The sequence below is a fragment of the Mesoplodon bidens genome, assembly GCF_964165515.1.
Source record: "Mesoplodon bidens genome assembly, chromosome: 4".
Classification (NCBI taxonomy): Eukaryota; Metazoa; Chordata; class Mammalia; order Artiodactyla; family Ziphiidae; genus Mesoplodon; species Mesoplodon bidens.
In genome coordinates this window covers 144,803,293-144,824,757 of record NC_138160.1, presented here as the reverse complement: position 1 = coordinate 144,824,757, position 21,465 = coordinate 144,803,293, and the positions used below count along the sequence as shown (strand labels likewise).

The following is a 21,465-nucleotide window of genomic DNA, read 5'->3' as shown; positions in this document are numbered from 1 at the left end:
CACTGTTGTGGCCTCTCCTGTTGCAGAGCACATGCTCCAGACGCGCAAGCTCAGCGGCCGTGGCTCACGGGCCCAGCCGCTCCACGGCATGTGGGATCTTCCCAGACCGGGGCACGAACCCGTATCCCCTGCATCGGCAGGCAGACTCTCAACCACTGCGCCACCAGGGAAGCCCCATTGTTGGGATTTTGATAGGGATGGCATTGAATCTGTAGATTGCTTTGGGTAGTATGGACATCTTGACATTATTAAGTCTTCCAGTCCATGAATATGGTATGTCTTTCCATTTATTCGTGTTTTTAATTTCTTTCAGCAACATTTTGTAGTTTTCAGTATACAGAGGTTTTGCCTCCTTGGTTAAGTTTATTCCTAAGTATCTTAATCATTCTGATGCTATGGTAAGTGGAATTGTTTTCTTAATATCCTTTTTGGTTTGTTCATTGTTAAGGGCATAGAAAAGCAACTGACTTTTGTGTGTTGATTTTATATCCTGCAACTTGGCTAAATTCATTTATTAGTTGTATGAGTTTTGACACATGTAATCCCCACCACTGGCTTCTTTCTCTTAGCAAAATTCATTTGAGAGTCATCCAAATTATTTTGTGTTTGAGTAGTTAAAAAGGAAACTGTTTCTTTCTACTTTTGCAGAAAACTTCTGACACAAAATGTGTTTGGTTTTTTCCCCACACCAACCCATTCTCCAATACTCTATGGACATTAACTGGGTGAACTACAGTTTAATTCAATTCTGACACTAACTGGAGTTGGTGCAGATCCCACAGGTTAAAGGCTCAGTCCCACAAGACCTCCCCCACCTGTGTGTCACCTGTGCTTTTGGGCGACCAGCTATAAATCAGAGGTACCTACAACCCCCTCCTCTGGTTTGATAATTTGTTAGAACGGTTCACAGAACTCAGGAAACCAGTTTACTTACTAGATTGCTGCGTTGTTTGTTTTTTTTTTTAATTTTTTTAAAATTCATTTTTTGTATTCCACTCCTGGTTTATTTTAAAAGATACAACTCAGGAACAGCCAGATGGAAGCGATACATAGAAAAAGGAATTGGGGGAGGGACTTGGAGCTTCCCCAGGTGCGCCACCTTCCCAGCACCTTGATATGTTCAGCAACCCAGCAGCTCTCCAAACCATGTCATTCAGGGATTTTGATGGTGGCTTCATTATGTAGTCACGATTGACTAAACCATTGGCCATTCCACTGGTGATTAACTCAACCTCCAGTCCTGGTCCCTGAACTGGTCCAGCCTCTCTAATCACATGGTTGGCTCTCCTGGCAACCAGCCCCCATCCGGAGGCTGTCCAGGAGTCCCTAGCAGTCAGTCATCTCGTTAGCTTACAAAAAGATACCTATCACTGTGGAGATTTCCAGGGTTTTAGGAACTGTGTGCCAGGAAACCAAGGCTGAGACCAAATATATATATTTATTCTTTCACAGTACTTATGGTCCCCGACTTATGATAGTTCAACTTATGATTTTTCAACTTCATAATTATGTGAAAGCAATACGGATTCAGTAGAAACCGTACCTCAAATTTTGATATTTTCCTGGGTTAGTAACATGTGGTCTGATTCTCTCTTGTGATCCTGGGCAGCGGCAGCAAGCTGCAGCTCCCAGCCAGCCACTCAATCATGAGGGTAAACAATTGATACACTTACAACCGTTCTAGACCCATACAACCACTCGGCTTTTCAGTTTCAGTACAGTACTCCATAAATTACATGAGATATTTGGCACTTTATTATAAAATACGCTTTGTGTTAGATTATTTTGCCCAACCGTAGGCTAATGTAAGTGTTCTGAGCACGTTTCAGATAGGCTAGGCTACACTGTGATGTAGGTAGTTTAGGTGTATTAAATGCGTTTTCAGCTATCGATATTTTCAATTTATGGTGGGTTTATCAGGACATAACCCTGTCATAAGTCAAGGAAGATCTGTAGTTCATGTTTGTGTTTTTGAAATTGCCGAATAGTATTCCATGGCATGGATCTGCTACAGTTTATCCATTCACCAGTTGACGCACACTTGATTTGGTTGTTTGTAGTTTTTGGTGACTATGAACAGAACCGCTATAAACATCAGTCAGCAGGTTTTTGAGTAGAAGTATGTTTTTCTTTATCTTGGGTAAATATATAGGAGTGGATTTTTTGGCTTGTAAAATAAGCGTGTGTTTAATTTCATAGGAAACTGACCAACTGTCTTCCAGAGTGGCTGTACCACTTTGCATTCCCATCAGCAATGAATGGGAGTTCCAGTTGCTCTGAATCCTTATCACCACTTGATATCGTTGTCAGTTTTTGTTTGTTTAGCATCCTAGTAGGTGTGAAGTGATAATTCATGGTTTTAATTTGCATTTCCCTAAGGAGGAGTGATGTTTCCTGTGCTGATTTGCCATCTGTATATCTTCTTTAGTGAACTGACCATACTTTTGCTCATTTTTTCACTGAGTTATTTGTCTTCTTATTATTGAGTTTTCAGAGTTCATCATGTACGCTGGCTACAAGTCCTTTGTCAGATATTTTCTCCCAGTCTATAGCTTGTCTTTTTATTCTCTTGACAGTGTCTTTTGCAGAGCAGTTTTCAATGTTTTTAAAACGTTTTTTGAAGTTTGTTTTTAAAAGAAGTTGGAATTTTTGACTATTTAAAATTTCTCGTTTCTTTACTAAAATTGGAACATCTGGTTGGTCAGGGTCCCCAGCTCCACTCTGCTTTTTATGTTGGCCACCTGACCCCTGGAAACATTTGCTCTAATGGGAGGAATGTGCTCTGATGGGGGTCAAGTCAGCAGAGGGCAGCAGTTAACATTTTGGTCTGAGGAATCACAAGACTTTGGTTGAATTCTGACCCCACCATGACCTTACTGTGTGACGCAGAGCCAGTCATTCTCCTCTCTGAACCCTAGTTTCTTCATCTGTAAAATGGAGGCAATGAAGTCATTCCCCATTCCCTCACCCCAGGACTGGCCCGGAAAAAAGGCTCAATGTACGGAAGTTGATATCACTGTCCTGGCCTAGGAGATTTCAGGTTTATTTCTTGGCATAGGGAACATTCAAATAAAATCTTAGGCTGACATTCAGTAGTAGGACCAGAAAGGGAGGGAGGGTTCTATTTCTTCCCCCTACCCCCTTGTACCCACCAGAGCATTGCCTGAAGTCGGCTGACCAGTCTACTAACCCCCTCACTTTAAGAGTAACAGACCAGAGAAGGCAGTGACCTTCTTGAAGTCACACAGCATGTCACAGGCACACAGCTCCCCACTCTCATCCTCAAATCTTCATACTGATTGCCTTGCTGAGTTCACTCCCCAAGTGACATATATGGGGCTGATAGACTTATAGTTGCCAATGTTTTCTGAGCTCTTTATTAGGCACCATTCTGAGCGTTTTGCCTGTATTAACACTGGTCACCTGGCTGACCTGAGGCAGATGGTGGTTGTCCCCATTTTGTAGATGAGGAAACTGAAATTCCATCTTTCCCTCAAGTTACACAGCCGGGAAGTGGCACAGCCAGCTTTTCCCTGACTCATCCTGAGGGTCTGTCTTGCCAGTGCCACCAGGCTGTGTCCTGTCTCTATGTCATCTGTCTGTATTTCTGCTCCAGCCACACCAGTTTCCTTTTTGGTCCTCCAACAAAAACCAAATCCTTCCAGCGGGCCTTTGCACTTGCTGTTTCCTCACCCTGGAGTACTTTCTCCTACCTCCTGACCTGTGGCCTACACCTTCTCATCTTTCAGGACCTGCTCCTGAAAGATATCCTGGAGATATCACTTCCTCAGAGAGGCCTGTCTCAACCATATCAGCTAAAATCCCCTCTCCAGTCACCCACCTCATTTTTTTTTTTTTTTTTTTTTGTGGTACACGGGCCTCTCGCTGTTGCGGCCTCTCCCGTTGCGGAGCACAGGATCCGGACGCGCTGGCTTGGCGGCCGTGGCTCACGGGCCCAGCCGCTCCGTGGCATGTGGGATCTTCCTGGACCGGGGCACGAACCCGTGTCCCCTGCATCGGCAGGCGGACTCTCAACCACTGCGCCACCAGGGAAGCCCTACCCACCTCATTTTAATTCTCTGCATGGCAGTCCATATATTCATTCATTCACTCATACATTGATTCATGCGATAGACATCTATTGGGCATCCAGTGCGTGCCAGGCCATGTTCTTGGCCTAAAGTATACAGTAGTGAACAAAGCAGACAAAAGCCCTTGCCCTGCAGAGCTTAGTTCTAGAAGGGAAGGCAAATAGTGAAGAGTAAAATATAGAATGTGTCAGGTAAGTAGTATTTATTTTAAGGAAGGGAAATGTGAAATATAAGGGCAGGGGTTGACATTTTAGATGGGTTGGTCAGGAGAGGCCTTCCTGAGGAGGCAACATTTGAGAAGGGGCCTGAAGGAAGTGAAGGAGGAGCCAGTGGAGATCTGGGCAAGGGATGTTGCAAAGGCCCTGATGCAGGAATGTATCTGGAATGTTAAGGAACAGTAAGGCAGCCATTATGGCTGGAGCAGAGTACGTGAGGGGTAGACTGGGAGGTCGTGGGGCAGGGTCTGTGGGCACAGCGAGGACTTCGGCTTTTGCTTTGAGTGAGCTGGGAGCCATAGAAGGTTCTGAGAAGAGGAGCGATGTGACCTGACTCAGGTGTTCACAGGCTCCCTCTGGCCGCTGTAGGAGAGCAGACTGAGGGGCAAAGACAGGAGCTGGGGACCAGGGCAGAGGCGAATGTACTGGTCCAGGCAAGTGATAAGGTGGGGCTGGCCGAGGCAGGGGTGCAAAGCGGACAGATTCTGAACAAATTTGGTTGATTTGAGGTGCAAAGGAAAAAACAGAGCCAAGGAAGACCCCACGACTTTTGGGGTGTGCGTTGCTGCTAGGTTAACCTTTTGATAGTCTAGCCCTCCCCGTGTCATCTCTGTGAGGGCAGCTCATGGTCTGTCTTGGTCCCTGCTGTGTCTCCAGCTCCTGCAACAGGACCTGGCCCACAAAGGCGCTCAGTCACTGATCTCTGTCATTTCCTGTCTCCCATCTCTTTTGGGGTACCTGTCTCCCTGCCAGGAATTTCCTTGGTCCCCTTATTCCTCTTGACCCACCCCCCCAATGCCATCTCAGCACCCCCTGACCCCTCTTCCTGCCCGCCCCTTGCAGCTTGGAGGCGGAGAATGGGCCAACGCCATCGCCAGGCCGCAGCCCCCTGGACTCGCAGGCGAGCCCGGGACTCGTGCTACACGCTGGGGCGGCCACCAGCCAGCGCCGAGAATCCTTTCTTTACCGCTCAGACAGCGACTATGACATGTCACCCAAGACCATGTCCCGGAACTCGTCGGTCACCAGCGAGGCGTGAGCAACCCCCGGTCCCTACCCGCCAGCTCTTCCAGGCCTGGCCCCGGCACAAGCTGCCCTTCCCAGAAAGGAGGGGGACACTGCCCAAGTCCCCGTCCACCTGCACACCCCTAGTGAAAAGTAAACAGCACCCGTATCCCCTGTCGAGGGCTCAGCCCCTCTGTAGCATGTCCACCCGGTGGCGTATGAGCGCCCACCCTATCTCTGCCCCCTGCCCAGGCACGCTGAACCCCTCCCTCAGGCCCAGCCCGGACTCAAGTCCATATAGTCCCCGCCTACCCAACCTGCCCAAGCCCACTCCTACCCCTTGGTTTTTGGGGACCTGGCCCACCTCATCCCGTCTCTCCAAAAGAAGGGAGCCCCTCCTGGCCACCACTTCCTTCCAGTGTGTCCATCTTGGCTGACCCCCTCTTCCTCCCCCACTCCAGGCTTCCCAAAGCCAGTCCCCCTTATCATGACCACCTGTGGAGGTGTGAGCACTCCTAATCTCTTCAGCCCCCTTCCCTCTCACCCAGTCCTCCAGCCCTGCCCCTACCCATGGAGGCATCCATCTCACCTCCCCACAGCTCCTTCCGGCCCTCCGCCCCCTCTCCGCCACTGGTCTCCCCAAGCCCAGCCCCTATGGTGTGTTCATCGCCCTCCTTTTGTCTCTCCGCCCACCCACCCCCCACCCCACCCACACCCCTGAGCCCTTCTCCCTGCCCAGCCCCCCACAGCGTGGCCACCCTTGTGAGGTGTAAGTGTCCTCACCCCACCAACCCACAGAGCCCCCTTCTTGCCCACAAGCCTCCCCAGGCCCAGCTCCCCCCAGAGTGACCCCCCCCAGAGACTTGCTTCCCTGCACCCCAGCCCCTCTCCACCCCGGGCCCTTGGGGGTCCCACTGTGAGGACCCCTGACCTGGCCCTGTCCTTGTAGGCATGCAGAGGACCTCATCGTGACACCGTTCGCCCAGGTAAGACCCCCTCCCCTAAGGAGGGAGGGGCTCTAACCTTACCCCACACTTGGGGACAGGGGCCCAGCCCCCGCTGCCCCTCTGGGTGGACCACTTTCCTCACTGTGGCTCCCCAACTCAGGTGCTGGCCAGTCTCCGGAGCGTTCGCAGCAACTTCTCCCTCCTGACCAATGTGCCCATTCCCAGCAACAAGTAAGTGGAGGCTGGGCCCCAATGCCCCATGATCATGAGGCTCAGCACACCTGGGTTCAACTCTCTGTGCTGCTGTGTGACCTCAGGCAGGCACTTGACCTCTCTGAGCCTCTTTTCAAGTGACAGCTCCCTCTGAGCCAGTAAATCATTGTGATTTGAATGCCTATGACGCAGAAACTTTTATAAGTAAAGACAGAGGGGTCTGGACAGAGTTCTTAGGTGGCCAGCCACCCCAGCCTCTGGGCCACTCCTGGCCCTGATGCCAACTTGCTGGGCAAATAGCATCCTCTGGTGCCTCTGTTTCCCCTCCATAATATGGGAATTTAATAGTGTCTCCATTAGAGAGCTGCTATGAGGAGTTCAGAAGGTGATATATAGAAAGTGCTTGAATATTGCCCAGCACATAGTAAGTGCTCACTAAATAAAGTAGTTCTTATTATTTGGGGGCAGGGGTGTGGCTGAGAGCTGCTGGTCCCTCTGGGAGTCGGGGGCAGAGCCATCCTCAAGTTCAAGGAGCTGGGGGGAGGGGTGGTCAGGAAAGCAGGGACTGGAGACACAGGACCTGACCCTACCAGCCGTGTAGTCTTGAGGAAGCCAGTTCACCTCCTGGAGCATCAGTTTCCTCATCTGTAAAATGGGTTCTTGTGGGGCTATGTGAGAGGCTGTGGGCAGAGTACATGGCAGCATGCCTGGGACACAGAGAGGGCTCAGAAAAAGGAAAATCAGCACTCTTCATGGACAGGGGGAAGCAGAGATGGGGGAAGACCAGGCTGTTGTTGGAGCCCCATTTCTTTTCAGGCGGTCCCCGCTGGGTGGCCCAACCCCCGTCTGCAAGGCCACGCTATCAGGTAACTAAGCCCCGGGGGATGGGAAAGACCCCTCTTGCTGCCCCAGTGGGGGGGTCCCTCACCCGGGGAGCCTGCCTCACCCCCCTCTCCCTGCACCCTACTCACCTGGTGGGCCCCCATCACCTCTGGGGGTCTGCATGTGGACCTCCTCAGTCACTGCCCCGGCTGCCCTTTCTCCAGAAGAGACGTGTCAGCAGTTGGCCCGGGAGACGCTGGAGGAACTCGACTGGTGTCTGGAGCAGCTGGAGACCATGCAGACCTACCGCTCTGTCAGCGAGATGGCATCCCACAAGGTGTGCAAGGCCTGTGGGGTGGGGCCGCCTGCTGGGGTGGGGTTAACTGTGGGGTGTGGCTGGTGGGCGTGGTCAGCCTGTGGCTGGAGCCTATGGGGTGGGGCCAATCCCTGGGCGGACTTGGTAGCATCTATAGATTCTGACTTCTCCCAGGGCTGGGGGGCCCTGGTGTGTATGTGTGTGCGTGTTTGTGAGTGTGTGTGTCCGTAGGCGACCATCTCTCCTGGGGGGTGGGTTGTATGTTTGTATGGTTTATGAATGTGTATCTGTGGCTATGGGTCTATGTGGCTGTTGATTTGTTGGCTACACATTTGCAGCGTGGGAAGGTGTGTTCCAATAGGATCCGGCAGGAGTGGCATGCACGTGTGTATCTATGGAGTGTGTATGGGTGTGCACAGCTGATTGCGCGGGGCTGTAAGTGTGGGGGGCTGTGGCAGAGGGGTGTGTATGTCTAGAGGTGTGAGTTGGTCCAGATGTGAATCTGAGTGTATATCTCCATGTGTTTGTAACTCTGTGTGTGTGTGCGTGTGCGTATGTGTGCGCGCTTGCAGGGCTGTGGGAGAGGGTGCAAGGCTTCCATGTACAGCTGTGCAGACTGTGCACTGCACAACTCCAGGGGACACCATTCAGAAAGCAGGCAATGTGAATGACACTTCCTGGGGTTGTGCAGCATGGTAGCAGCCCTTGTGGGAGGATGCCTCTCAGGAAATGAATGTGCAGGTAGAGATGTCTGTGTTGGGGGGTGCATACACCCATGGGTGGAGGTTTGTCTGGAAACATGTGAGTCTGAGGGCGCTTGTGTCCCTGAGGGTGTGTTGAGCATCCGAGAATGTGACTGTGTCTCTGAATGTAGGTCTGTGGGTGTATTTCTGCGATGGGTTGTGTGCGTGTGTATCTGTGGGTATGAGTGTGAGTATCCCCTTATGGATTTGTCAGGGCACATATGTGTCTAAGGACACATGGGTATTTGTGTTTGTTTACAAGTGTGTCTGTGGGTGTGTTGAGTGTGTCTGTAAGTGTGTCCAGTATCTAGGTGTTTAGCCCTCAGTGTGTGTCTCCACATCTGAGTGTGAGTCTGCGTTCTTGGAAGGGGTGTGTCTGAAGGCGTTTGTATTTCTGTGAGGTCAACTATATACCTATAAATGTGTTGAACAACAGAGGTGTGACTCTGTGTGTGTGTGTGTGTGTGTGTGTGTGGTCAGCAAAGGACGGAGAGCATTTGGGTGTTGGAGTGTATTCAAGTGCATGAGTGTGTCAAGTGTCTGGTTGTATCGGTGTGGAAGGTGTGTCTGAGTGTGGGTGTGTCTGTGTGTGGAGCATGTGGGTGTGTGTCTGTCTCTGGGTGTGTCCACGGAGGGGGCACGTCCTCTCCAGGGTGTGTGTGCCTCCCTGCCTCTCCCCAGCAGCCCCAGCTGGGTCCTGCCTGAGGCCCGTGGGCTCCAATGCCCCTTTAACGCCCCCCCCACCTCCAGCACCACCTGACATCGAGTGCAGCCTGCCAGTGCTGCAGTGAGCACGCACACGCACACACACAGGCGAACACACGGAGCCCAGAGCCTCCGAAGCCTCCTCCTGGGACCCTTACCGTGCCCCCCCCCATGGGCAGGGGTCCCTGGCCGCCTCCAGCCACCACCGTGGGAGTGCCCATCTGGGCCAGGGGCTGGCGGACCATGTAACCAGGTCTGCTGCCGGGAGCGCGGAGGGGAAGGGAGCCCCCAGCCCTGCTGGGCCGGCCCGGGCCCCTCCGCAGCTCCCCCTTCCACTGCCCACCTGCCCAGCACCCTGCCCCCCCGACCCCCGCACAGTAGCTGCTAATCCCGGAACTCCCCAAGCCCAGCCTCTGTGTGCGGCAGCCCTGAGCAGGGCTAAGACTCCAAGATGCCCTTGGTGGATTTCTTCTGCGAGACCTGCTCCAAGCCATGGCTGGTGGGCTGGTGGGACCAGGTAGGGGAACTTGTGGTGGAGGATGGGCAGGAGACCCGGCTCTGGTCCTTCCACCTCAGACCCTCCAGCCCCCGGTCTAGGCTTGTATGTGCAGCTGTGCACGTGTGCGGCCTGGACGTGAAGCCTTGTGACTGGGTCTCTGTGTGTGGCCCAGGGCTGGGCATGGATGGCGGGTGGCTGGGGGTGTGGGTCTTTCTCTGGGTATGACTGTCAGTGCACACACGTGTGTGTCTGCAGTGGTGGGGGGCTGCCTGACTATATGCTTGTTTGCCTGGGTCAGGGACCAGGGGGTGGCCCTGGCTGAAATCACGTGGCTCTGATTGTGGTGTTGTGTTTGGGGCCATGTTTATGAGCCCAAAGCGGCGTGATTTTTCTGGGGCATGTGACCCCGAGTGTCAGTGACTGCCTTATTGTGTATGCTCCTTGGTTTGTGTGTCTGGGGCTGTGTAGAACTGTGTAATATGGGAGTCTGTGACTCTGTGTGTGGTTGTGTGACTTTGTGGGTCCATCTTGTGTGTGTGTGTGTGTGTGTGTGTGAGTGTGTGACTCTCTATGTGTGCCCAGGCCTCTGGCAGCAGTGGGAGGAGGGAGCGTTCGTCCTGATGTGGGCCATGCGGGCTCACCCTTCCTGCCAAGTGTCCCTCTTGCCTCTCTGGACAGAGTCTGCTCCTGCTTTGGGGGTGCTTTGGTGGAGCTTGGGGGCGGGGAGCCGATGCCCTTTCTCCTCATGTACAATGTCACAGCAGATGCTTGTGTGAAGTGCTATGGGGGGACCAGCCTGGTTCTGGGTATACTCCGTCCATCTGTGCATCTGTTCACCACTCTGAGGTTGGGGGAGAGGGGGCTATGATGGGAACCCCCTCCCCTGGGTGACTGGACTAGGGTTTCCTCAGCTCACTATTCTCCCTGCCCCGGTCAAACCTCTCCACCCAGAACTTCAGGACTACATTCCCTCCTTCCAAACCAGGCTGGGGGCTGGGGGCGGGGACCCCAAGGAGTGGGGTTCCTGTCTGGGACGACCTGGGCCAGGGGTAGCTCTGGGAAGGCAGGGGTTAAAGGGCCCGCCGGCTGCCCCCCTTTTCCCCAGCTCAGCAGCTGGTTGGAGGGGGAGTTGCTAAGGAGACTCCCATCACCATGGTGACAGGATTCTCCTGACACCCCATTGGCTCCCTGTTAGGTAGGAGCCCCTCCCTTCCACAGGTGCCCCCTCTGGCTCCTCCTTGGGGGGAGAAGGAGGGAGTATGGTGAGAGGAGCCCAGCTTCCTCAGACAGGGAGGGGTATGCTGAGTCCTGACTCCCCAAGCCTGGGGACCCCCATCCAGAGCTGGGAGGAGAGGAAGGACTGACCCCTCCCCTTTAGCAGCCTGCTGAGGTCTCTGTTGGCTGAGCAGAGAAGTGAGAGGGACTCACGGGTTCTTCAGAAGTTTCTTGAGAGGGCCTGGCCTCACCCCCCCCCCACCCACACCTGCCATGACCCCATCATTCCTTCCTTCTTGCCTCCTTCACCTTAGTTCAAGAGGATGCTAAACCGTGAACTCACACACCTGTCAGAGATGAGCAGGTCAGGAAACCAGGTCTCTGAGTACATCTCCACCACATTCCTAGGTGAGTGAAGGGTGGCACTTGTGTGTGGGTGGGTGTGTGGGGGGAGGCATTGCATAACTGGACTGCAGGGGGCCACCACAGACCCTGGGTCCTGTTGCCCACATTTGCCCAGGGAACCCTGACTCAACTCCCCAAAGGTCAAAGTCACCACACTCAAGAGCTACTATATCGCGATGCCTCCAAATTTAGTGGGACCCCAACTTCTATAGAACACCCACATTTAAAAATCTCTCCAAGCTGCAAAGCTCCTCCAAACTCAGGGGAACCCCACTGGAACTCTTAAACTCAAGACCCCAAGAAACTCCCAAACTCAAATAGAATTCCTAAACTTTAAAATGCCTCCAGGCTGAAAAGTCTCCCAAAATTCACTAGGATCTCCAAACTTGGATTTCGGCCCCCCCAAATTCAGAAGACCCCTCAAACTCAAGAGAGATGCCCGAACTCAGTAGGGTTCTCAAACTCAAGGGAAACCCTGCCCTTAAGAGCCCATAAAAGACCCCTATACCTTTCCACCAAGCTGAAAAGTCTCCCAAATTCAGTAGAATCCCCAAACTTGGTATGACCCCCCAAATTCAGTAGACCCCCCCAAACTTTAGATACCCAAATTTAATAGGATTCTCCTGCTTAAGAACCTGTAAATGATTCCCCAAACTTAGGAGAATTTCCTAACTCAGTGGAACCCTGAAGACAGTAGAATACCCCAAATTCACTGGAACCCTCAAGCTCATGGGGATCTCCAACTCATCCTAACCTCATCCTGAACCCAAGAGACCTAGCTGAGAATTTATCACCAAAGGTCCCCGAATTCAGGGTACCCCCCCACCAAGCTGGAAAGAAGGTTTCAGAGTTTCAAACACTCCCGCCAATGGGGGTGTGTTGTGCCTGAGATCCAGCCAATAAGAGCACGGCATGCAAATGAGCCCTCTTAGGCCCTGTCATTGACTGGCGGTCCCCAGGTCACTATGGGTGGCCCTGGCTAGGCTCTGGAAACCATAAAGAGCTCAGGAAAGGGGCTTCTGGGGCTGGCCCCCAGAAAGCCTGGTGTCCAGGGGGTGGGGGTGGGGATCCATGGAGCCAGAGACCACCCTTCCCTCCCGCCTCCCAGCGCTGTCCACCTCCACCCGCCCTCTGGGTCACCATGGGGGTGTCTTCCCTGCCTGCTGGAGAAGGTTCCCTGCCTATCCGAGGCAGGCAGTGGCTCTCTCTAGCATCCCCACGCTGCTTCCTGACTTCCCATGCCACCCCCATGCCAAACTTTGTGATTGGACTGGGGCTACCCTATAGCTCCGGGCTGGCCCCAGGGTCCCCACTCCAGCCCACCACCTCCCAGAAGAGTTCCTACCTCCTCTCTGGTTTCCAGTCCATAAGTAACCAACAGCATGACACCCAGAATAGGTCTGCCCTCCTGGGTGAGACTTCCCAGGGCTTGAGGGCTTGGTGGGGGTGTCTGAGAGCCAGATGAGGGAGCCTCTGTGAGTTCTCATGCTGGCTTCTCCTCTATCTTCTGCAGACAAGCAGAATGAAGTGGAGATCCCATCACCCGCAATGAAGGATCGAGAAAAACAGCAAGTGCCACGGCAGAGACCTTCCCAGCAGCCTCCACCCCCTGGTCCACAGTTCCAGCCCATGTCTCAGATCACCGGGGTGAAGAAGCTGATGCATAGCAGCAGCCTGAACGATTCCAGCATCCCCCGCTTTGGGGTGAAGACCGATCAAGAGGAACTCCTGGCCCAAGTGGGTGGGGCCTCAGTGGGGGCTGGGCTGGAGAGGGGCAGGGTTCTCCTGGGGCCCAAAGAAGGACTGGGCTTTGGATCAGCCTGAGATGAGGATTCGGGTGTACCTGCTTTATGAGACTCTCAGGAGAGAGGGAGTGGTCTCAGCTGGTGTCCACAGGGGGCTCTGGAGTATGAACAACAGCACTGAGTTGAGCCCACCTTGAGGCAAGTGTGCTGGCATTTTATACCCTTGTGACAGTCATTGGCTGGGGGCTGTCCCCAGGGTGGATGGCATCACCCCCTCCACAGAGCTCCTGTGGGGAAAGAGCAGATTTTTGACAATGGGCAGCTGTGAGTCTTTGTAAACAACAGCCCCAGCAGCTGGGTGATGGGTGCATTGACCAGTGAAGGGAATCTGGGCAGAACCCAAACAGCATCCACTACAGACCAAATGTGGATTCGCCTCCTGGCTTTTCCATGAAATCTTAAGCCAAGGGGCTCCCACGTTGATTTGTACAGTGGACTTGATGCAAGCTCAGTGGCTCCCTCAGCTGACATTTATTGTAACCCTCTGCGTGCCAGTACTGGCCAGGGCTATATTCAGTCATGCAGTGTTTATTGAGCACCTACTATGTGCTGGTGCTGTTCTGAATTCTGGGGAGACATGGAAAATTAGCCCATGTTCCTTTCCTCTCAGTGCTCATGAGCAGTTTAACTGAGGCTGAGCTGTGCTTTGGGGTCAGCCATGCTGGGTTCACATCCTAGCTTTGCCACTTGTGAGATGCAAGGTCTCGGGTAAGTCATGTCGCTGCTCTGAGTTTTGGTTCCGTCACCTGCCAAGTGAAATCAAGCACTTAGTGCAGTGCTTGGTGGATAATACACACTCAGTAGACTCTGGGGTTGCTTTGTTATTTTCTGGCCCAGTAGGACCTGGGCAGTAAATTCTGTACTGCTGAGCATGCCACCTACTGGGTGAGCGATAATGGTGCCACTATTCAGACCATGGTTCTGAACTCCTAGAAAAGAGTCTGGAGGGCCCTGGGCCTTTGGGGGCTCCTGACCTCTGGCCTCCATCTCCACCAGGAATTGGAAAATCTGAACAAGTGGGGCCTGAACATCTTTTGCGTGTCGGATTATGCGGGGGGCCGTTCCCTCAGCTGCATCATGTACACGATATTCCAGGTAGGGCGGGCTGAGTGGGGCTGGATGCAAGGGAGGGGGCAGGGCGGGGAGCAGAGGGCCGGTGTGGGGGTCACCGCCCCCTACTCTTGCCCTCAGGAGCGGGACCTGCTGAAGAAGTTCCGCATCCCGGTGGACACGATGGTGACATACATGCTGACCCTGGAGGACCACTACCACCCCGATGTGGCCTACCACAACAGCCTGCACGCGGCTGACGTGCTGCAGTCCACCCACGTGCTACTGGCCACACCTGCACTGGATGTGAGCATCGCCTGGCCCCCATGTCTCCCCAGCTGCCCCCCACACTATCCATCTCCAATCTTCCGTTTATCTCTCTCACCCTGAGTCTCTGACATCCATCTCTCTCTGACCCCATTCCTCTCTCTCCTGACTCCCCATCTTTCTTTTTTTTATATATAAATTTATTTATTTATTTTTGGCTGCGTTGGGTCTTCTTTGCTGCGTGCGGGCTTTCTCTAGTTGCGGCGAGCGGGGGCTACCCTTCGTTGCAGTGCGCAGGCTTCTCACTGCGGTGGCTTCTCTTGTTGTGGGGCATGGGCTCTAGGCGTGCGGGCTTCAGTAGTTGTGGCTCGTGGGCTCTAGAGCACAGGCTCAGTAGTTGTGGCGCAAGGGTTTAGTTGCTCCACAGCATGTGGGATCTTCCCGGACCAGGGATCGAACCTGTGTCCCCTGCAATGGCAGATGGATTCTTAACTACTGCGCCACCAGGGAAGCCCTCCCCATCTTTCTTGACTCCCCGTCTCTCTCTTATCCTGTCTCTCTGACTCCCCATCTTTCTAACCCATCTCCCTCTGCCCCCAGGCCGTATTCACGGACCTGGAGATTCTCGCCGCCCTCTTCGCAGCTTCCATCCATGATGTGGACCACCCTGGGGTCTCCAACCAGTTCCTCATCAACACCAGTGAGTGGCCCGCCACGGGGGCAGGGCCTGCTGGGCTGGAGGCGGGGCCTGCGGTGCCCCTCCCAGCAGGGGGCGCCCTAGGTGGGTCCTCCCCTCCCCTGACTGCCCAACCCTGCCTGGGCTACAGATTCTGAACTGGCGCTCATGTACAATGACGAGTCGGTGCTGGAGAATCACCACCTGGCCGTGGGCTTCAAGCTGCTGCAGGAAGACAACTGTGACATTTTCCAGAACCTCAGCAAGCGCCAGCGGCAAAGCCTGCGCAAGATGGTCATCGACATGGTGGGCGGGGCGAGGGGCGGGGACAGAGCGGGAAAGGTCACCTTTGGAGCAAGGGGGCATTGGGGAGGGCCAGTTCTGAGTCTGGGACAGAAAGGCCCCTAGTGGGGGAGGCGTCCTTTGGGAGTGGGTCGTGGCGGCTGATTGTGTGGAGTGAAAACTTCAGAGGCCCTGCCCAGCTCAGTACAGCGGGTGGCCAGGCTTCGATGGCCCCTGTGACTTCTTGCCCACAGGTGCTGGCCACAGACATGTCCAAACACATGACCCTCCTGGCTGACCTGAAGACCATGGTGGAGACCAAGAAAGTGACCAGCTCGGGGGTCCTCTTGCTGGATAACTATGCCGACCGCATCCAGGTGCCCCCTTCCCCACACCGTATAGGGAGATTGGACCCTCCCCTCCCCCCTTAGGTCTGGGTTGCTGCCCCTCCCTCTGCTCCAGCTCCCAGGTTGCCCATCTTCCTGTCTGTTTTTCTCTTCCATCTAACCCTTTCCAACTCCCACCTCTCCATCCCATTCCCCCCATCTCCTCCAGTTCCCTCTTGCCTTTCCTCATCAACCCGTTTCCGTGTCCCCCACACCCCTGTCTCCCCACCGCCTCTTTTCCCTTCCCTCCCTCTGCCCTTTGCTCATCAACCTCGTCTCATCTCCCCTTCTCTCCCCGACTCATCGACCCTCTTCCCTCACCTCTTCTACCTTTCTCCATCTCCCCGCTACCCATTCTCCCCTACTCTCCTTCCAAAGGGGAAGTAAGGAAGCCTGAGGCCTCAGACTAGGATGGGGACACGGCCTCTGAAGGTCCCCCACCCCATGCAGGTCCTACGGAACATGGTGCACTGTGCAGATCTCAGCAACCCCACCAAGCCGCTGGAGCTGTACCGCCAGTGGACCGACCGCATCATGGCCGAGTTCTTCCAGCAGGGCGACCGTGAACGTGAGCGTGGCATGGAGATCAGCCCCATGTGCGACAAGCACACGGCCTCGGTGGAGAAGTCTCAGGTACAGTCTCGGCACCACTGGAAGAGAGCAGGGCGGGCCTCCTCACCCCACACCGGCCTGGAACTCCAAAGGCCCAAGAGGTCCTAACCTGCCTGTACACAGTGTCAAGTTTGTCTTTGTCTGTTTTTTCCTTCTCTATCCTGATGGGAAATAGGCAACACTTTCTCCTCCACAAAACAATTGAACTGAGCCTCTGGACTCATAAGTTGTAGATTTGCACCCAGATAGTTGTAACTCATTTGTAGCAACTGCCATAACATCAGTAATAACACTTACCTGGTCCTTAGTTACAGACTTCATGTCCTTTCAGCCTCTCGGTTTCCCTATAACCTGGCCACTCATTTTGTGCCTGAGTTTTGGTGGAGTTTGTTGTTGTTGTTGTTGTTTGGCCACGCCACGTGGCATGTGGGATCTTAGTTCCCTGACCAGGGATTGAACCCGTGCCCCCCAGCAGTGGAAGTGTGGAGTCTTAACCACTGGACCACCAGGGAAGTCCCTTGGTGGATTTTGAAATGAAGTTAAATGACTCGTCTTCATCACGTGCCTTTTTAATTTAACGAGAGGGACAGAAACACAGTCTCGTAAAAGACAACACTGAAGTGTGAATATGAGAGTTTCTCACTCTCCCTGCTTCCAGCCTCCTCCCTGGTGAGACCTCCTCTTCCCAGTTCGGTGTGTATGCCCTTCCCATCCAGGGTTATGCATCCTCAACACTGTTGGCATTTGGCGCTGGATCATTCTTTGTGGTGGGACCATCCTGTGCATTGTAGGGTGTTGAGCAGCATCCCTGGCCTTCACTCACTAGATGCCAGGAACACCCTCCCCTTCCTGCGGTAACAACCAAAAATGTCTCCAAACACTTCCAGATGTTCCCAGGGCATGCACATAGCCCCAAACCCCTGATGAAAACCAGTTTTGCTTGTTTTATTATGTATTTATGTTCACAAGCAACTTAATAGCAATAGTTTGTGGGTTTAGCTTTTTAAAAAAATATAAACTGGGGCTTCCCTGTTGGAGCAGTGGTTGAGAGTCTGCCTGCCGATGCAGGGGACACGGGTTCGTGCCCTGGTCCGGGAAGATCCCACATGCCGTGGAGCGGCTAGGCCCGTGAGCCATGGCCACTGAGGCTGCGCGTCTGGAGCCTGTGCTCCGCAACAGGAGAGGCCACAAGAGTGAGAGGCCCGCATACCGAAAAAAAAAATATATATATATATATATATATATAAACTGTATCAATATATACCTTTTTTTTGGGGGGGTGGCACTGCATGGCTTGCAGGATCTTAGTTCCCCGACCAGGGATTGAACCTGGGCCCTTGGCAGTGAAAGTGCGGAGTCCTAACCACTGGACCGCCAGGGAATCCCAATGTATACCTAGTTTTATACAGCTTGCCTTTTCTTTCCAAAACTGGCTTGGAGATCTGTCCACATTATTACACATAGATTAAGCTTACCCTTTTTCACTACTGTATGGTATTCCCACAGAGACAGATGGATAATGGTTCGTGTAGTGATTGCTCTGTTGGTGGACATATAAGTGTTTATTAGTTAGGAATTCTCAGTGACTCAAACAGGATAAAGCTTTATTGGTTTGTTTGTTTGTTTTCTCTTATGTAAGGAAAGTCTGGAGAAAGGAAATTTGGCTCTCTGTGGCTCCACATAGTTGGCAGGCACCCCAGAACTTTCAGTGTTTCTCTTCTGTCATGCGAAGCTTGGGACTTCTCTCCTCAGAGATGTCTCTTGTGGTCACAGATGCTGTTGAAGCTCCAACCATTCCTCCCTGGAATGTCAGGGAACTAAGATCCCACATGCCGCATGGTGTGGCCAAAAAAAATAAGAAGAACTTAAAAAATATAAACTAATTCCCAACTGATGTATATATGGAGGTGTTTCCCGTTTTTGTTTGCATCTCATACGTATTTTTTTTCTTTTTTTCTTACTTGTGCAAGAGTTTTTCCAGGGTGGCTCTGGAGAAGCAAGATTGCTGGGTCCAAGGGTATCAACATCTTTTTTTTTTTTTTTTTTGCCACACCACGCAGCATGTGGGATCTTTGGGACTTCCGTGGTGGCCCAGTGGTTGGGTCTTCACCTTCCAATGCGGGGGTTGGTGTGGGTTCGATCCCTGGTCGGGGAGCTAGGATCCCACATGCCTCGTGGCCAAGGAACCAAGACATAGAACAGAGGCAATATTGTAACAAATTCAATAAAACTTAAAAAATTTTTTTTATTAGATCCCGCAGCATGCGGTGCCATCTGCACCAGCAGATCCCTGGTTTATTCTTCCTTCTCCCTCCCTCAGGTGGGTTTCATCGACTACATTGTACACCCGCTTTGGGAGACGTGGGCCGACTTGGTTCACCCAGATGCCCAAGAGATCCTGGACACTTTGGAGGACAACCGGGACTGGTACTACAGCGCCATTCGGCAGAGCCCATCGCCACCACCCGAGGAGGAGCCCGGGGGACCAGGCCACCCCCCTCCACCGGATAAGTTCCAGTTTGAGCTGACGCTGGAGGAGGAAGAAGAGGAGGAGGTGTCCATTGCCCCAGGTGCAACTGAAATGCAGGAATTGTCCACCGCCCAGGATGTGTTCCCAGCTGAGGAACCGTTGGAGGTCGATGGCCAGGACCAGTCTACGGAGGTGGAGGTAGAGGAAATGTACTTGACACAGCAAGCAGACCCAGCAGATAGTGTGGCTAAGGGTCAGGACGCGTCCACGCCCCCAGATGCATCTGTAGGCTGCAGCAGCCCCCCTGCCCTGTCTCCTGAGAGCCTCCCTCTGCCTGTCTTGAGGACCCCGCCCCCTCCAGAGGAGGACCCGGGCCTTCTGGGCCTCCCCTCCACGGCGGCCGAGGTGGGGGCCCAAAAAGAGGATCAGGCTGCCAAAAGGGCGTGCTGCGCCTGCACAGGAACATTGGGCGAGGATCCATCCACACTCCCAGCTCCTGGAGGGTGGGGGTCAGCTGGAGGCCCTACCTGAGCCTCAGCCTCTACACCCCGTTGGCCTCCCTGCGTCCCGCCACCACCATCACCCCCCCACCTCCTCCACTGCCTCAAAGACTCTTGGGCCTCCTGAGAAAAAAGAAAACAGAAAAGTGGGGTTTTTTCTCTTTTCTTTTTTTCCCCTTTCCCCCCACCCCCTCCCATGGGGCCTCTTTTTGGAGGTGGGGGCTGGGGGACAAGGGGCTGAGGTCCCGGAAGGGATTTTATTTTTGGAATTTTAATTGTTACATTTTTAGAAAAAAAAAACAAAAAAAAAACAAAAAAGCCCAGGATGAAACACAGCAACTGTAGATGCTCCTGTTCCCAGCTCCTCTCGGCCAGCTCCAACCCCCTCCTCTGATCCACCCCCGCTTCCCCCCTGCCCCAGGTTCCAGGCTCAGTCTTCCGGCCTCTTAGGGCTCTTCACCTGGTGTAGGGTCTCCCTCCAGACTTTTCTTCTGAATTTGGGAGGGTCTCTAGAACCCAGCCAGGAATAGCCATTCTGGGCAGGGCCTCTGGGGGCGGGGAGGGGGCGCCCCATGAGCTCTCTGCCCTCCCCCCCAGAAGTCTTCAGCCTCATTTTGCACAAACCTGGCAATACTGACTTGGGGGATGGGCAGGGGGGAGATGGGGGGATTTTAGGAGGCAGGGGTAGGGTGTTGGAGGGACATTCACACCACCTACCCAGCTGGGGTCTGAGGTTTGAGGAGGGTGTGATCCACCTACCCCCTGCACCGGCCACCCCTTTCCCCTTCCAGTCTGGTTTCCGTTTGAATTTTCTCCGTTTGTGGGGGCGGAGGATGGCTTGGAGCCGCACCCCTCCTTCCAGCTGCTTCTCCTCTTGTTTCTGCCTTAATGATTCCCACGGCCATAGGAGGGGGGGTTGCAGTGGCTCCCACTTGCACCTTGGGTGGAGTAGGGCCAGGCCTGGAGCCCCCATTGTGGGCACAGCCCCCTCCCCAGCATCCTCCTGCCCCCCCTCCCCGACTCTTTGCCCTAGGAGGAAGCAATAACGGTGTACACCCACGTCCCCTTTCTGGGCAGCCCTTCCCACCCTGGCAACCAAGGTCATCTCTCCTTTGCCCGCACCTTGCCAAGCCTCCCCCTCTACCCCCAGCTCTTCCCCCAAGCAATACGACAGACAGATGCAAGGCCATTTTTCTCCAAGCCATGGGGGGCTGTTTGGAAAGAAAGACCCCCTCTTCCCCTTCCGCTCTGCCCCTCAGCCTGGCTCTGCAGCTGGGCAGGACCGGCCTCTCTCTCTCATTTCTCTCCCCTCCAGTTCGGAGCACACGGTACTGTAGCCCCCAGCTCCCCCCAGCCTTCCATCTGTCTGTCCTTCCCTGTGGGGAGTACCACCCGCTCCCCCCGCCATGATGCTGTACAGGGTTCATTTTTGTAGCGAAAGTAGTTTCAGTCCCAGCCGGCCACCGGAGTGGGCCTTTTTTTTTTTTTTTTCTGGTTTTCCTTCTTTCTTTGTTTCTTTTCTTTCTTTCTTTCTTTCTTTTTTTTTTTTTTTTGTACATACTGTAAGGTTGGTTTGTAAATTATTCTACAGAGGCAAAAAGGGAAAATAAACTTGCCCTTCCCTGCTGACTCAGGGGAAGGAGGGGTTGGGGGTCTCCCGATGGGAGCCTCCATTCCTGCTGTATTATACAAACTGTACCATAGACCCCGGAAGTGTGGACTCAGCGCTGTTGTTGAACGGCGAGTCATGTCATCAGAGGGGGTGAGGGAGGACTGCGCAGAGCCTGCACCTCCCCGGGCCCCAGGGCCAGGAGTGATTGGCAACTGGGGACAGGGACCCCGGGGGGCGGCGGGGGGGGAGTCAGTACCCCCTTGAGCTGCTTGAGTGTTGTCCACTTTGATGATCAGTCAGTTGGTCTGCTGATCGATACTCAATCCTTCGATCTTGTCTCCAATTAAACCGAGGCTTTCACCGATCTTCCTGGCTGATGTGGCTTCCTTTCCCATCCTGTTTCTCAAGGTGTGTGTCTCTCTCGCTATCTGTCTGGGGAGGGGTGGGGAAAATGAGCGGGCTCTGTCCCTGACCCTTCCCAAGCAGATAGAACTTGAAGGGGGTGCAGATAGTTCGGTGGGAGGCAGCCCCCTGGCCTGGGCCAGGTCCAGGCACAGGGGCTGCAGGTTGTAAAGTGGAGGTTCAGACCACACAGTTTTTGGAGGCCAGCAGACCCAGGTAAGCCTTGT

The 21,465-nt window shown here is 53.8% G+C and overlaps 1 protein-coding gene across 5 annotated transcripts in view; it reads left to right on the top strand.

Moving 5' to 3' along the window:
* PDE4A (phosphodiesterase 4A) overlaps positions 1 to 21,201 on the top strand; it is a gene marked incomplete at its 5' end in the record, with an annotated part of 47,558 nt that extends 26,357 nt beyond the window's left edge. For all 5 annotated transcript variants that reach the window (XM_081232135.1, XM_081232134.1, XM_081232138.1 and 2 more), the window contains 14 exons: positions 5,150 to 5,341; positions 6,261 to 6,297; positions 6,419 to 6,489; positions 7,288 to 7,337; positions 7,518 to 7,630; positions 11,086 to 11,179; positions 12,690 to 12,913; positions 13,978 to 14,076; positions 14,173 to 14,337; positions 14,899 to 14,998; positions 15,126 to 15,280; positions 15,511 to 15,633; positions 16,093 to 16,275; positions 18,575 to 21,201. In XM_081232135.1, coding sequence (XP_081088261.1) covers positions 5,150 to 5,341; positions 6,261 to 6,297; positions 6,419 to 6,489; positions 7,288 to 7,337; positions 7,518 to 7,630; positions 11,086 to 11,179; positions 12,690 to 12,913; positions 13,978 to 14,076; positions 14,173 to 14,337; positions 14,899 to 14,998; positions 15,126 to 15,280; positions 15,511 to 15,633; positions 16,093 to 16,275; positions 18,575 to 19,255 — 2,287 coding nt within the window. In that variant the 3' untranslated portion in view covers positions 19,256 to 21,201. The remainder of the gene's footprint in view (positions 1 to 5,149; positions 5,342 to 6,260; positions 6,298 to 6,418; positions 6,490 to 7,287; positions 7,338 to 7,517; positions 7,631 to 11,085; positions 11,180 to 12,689; positions 12,914 to 13,977; positions 14,077 to 14,172; positions 14,338 to 14,898; positions 14,999 to 15,125; positions 15,281 to 15,510; positions 15,634 to 16,092; positions 16,276 to 18,574) is intronic.
* Between the last annotated feature and the right edge of the window lie 264 nt (positions 21,202 to 21,465).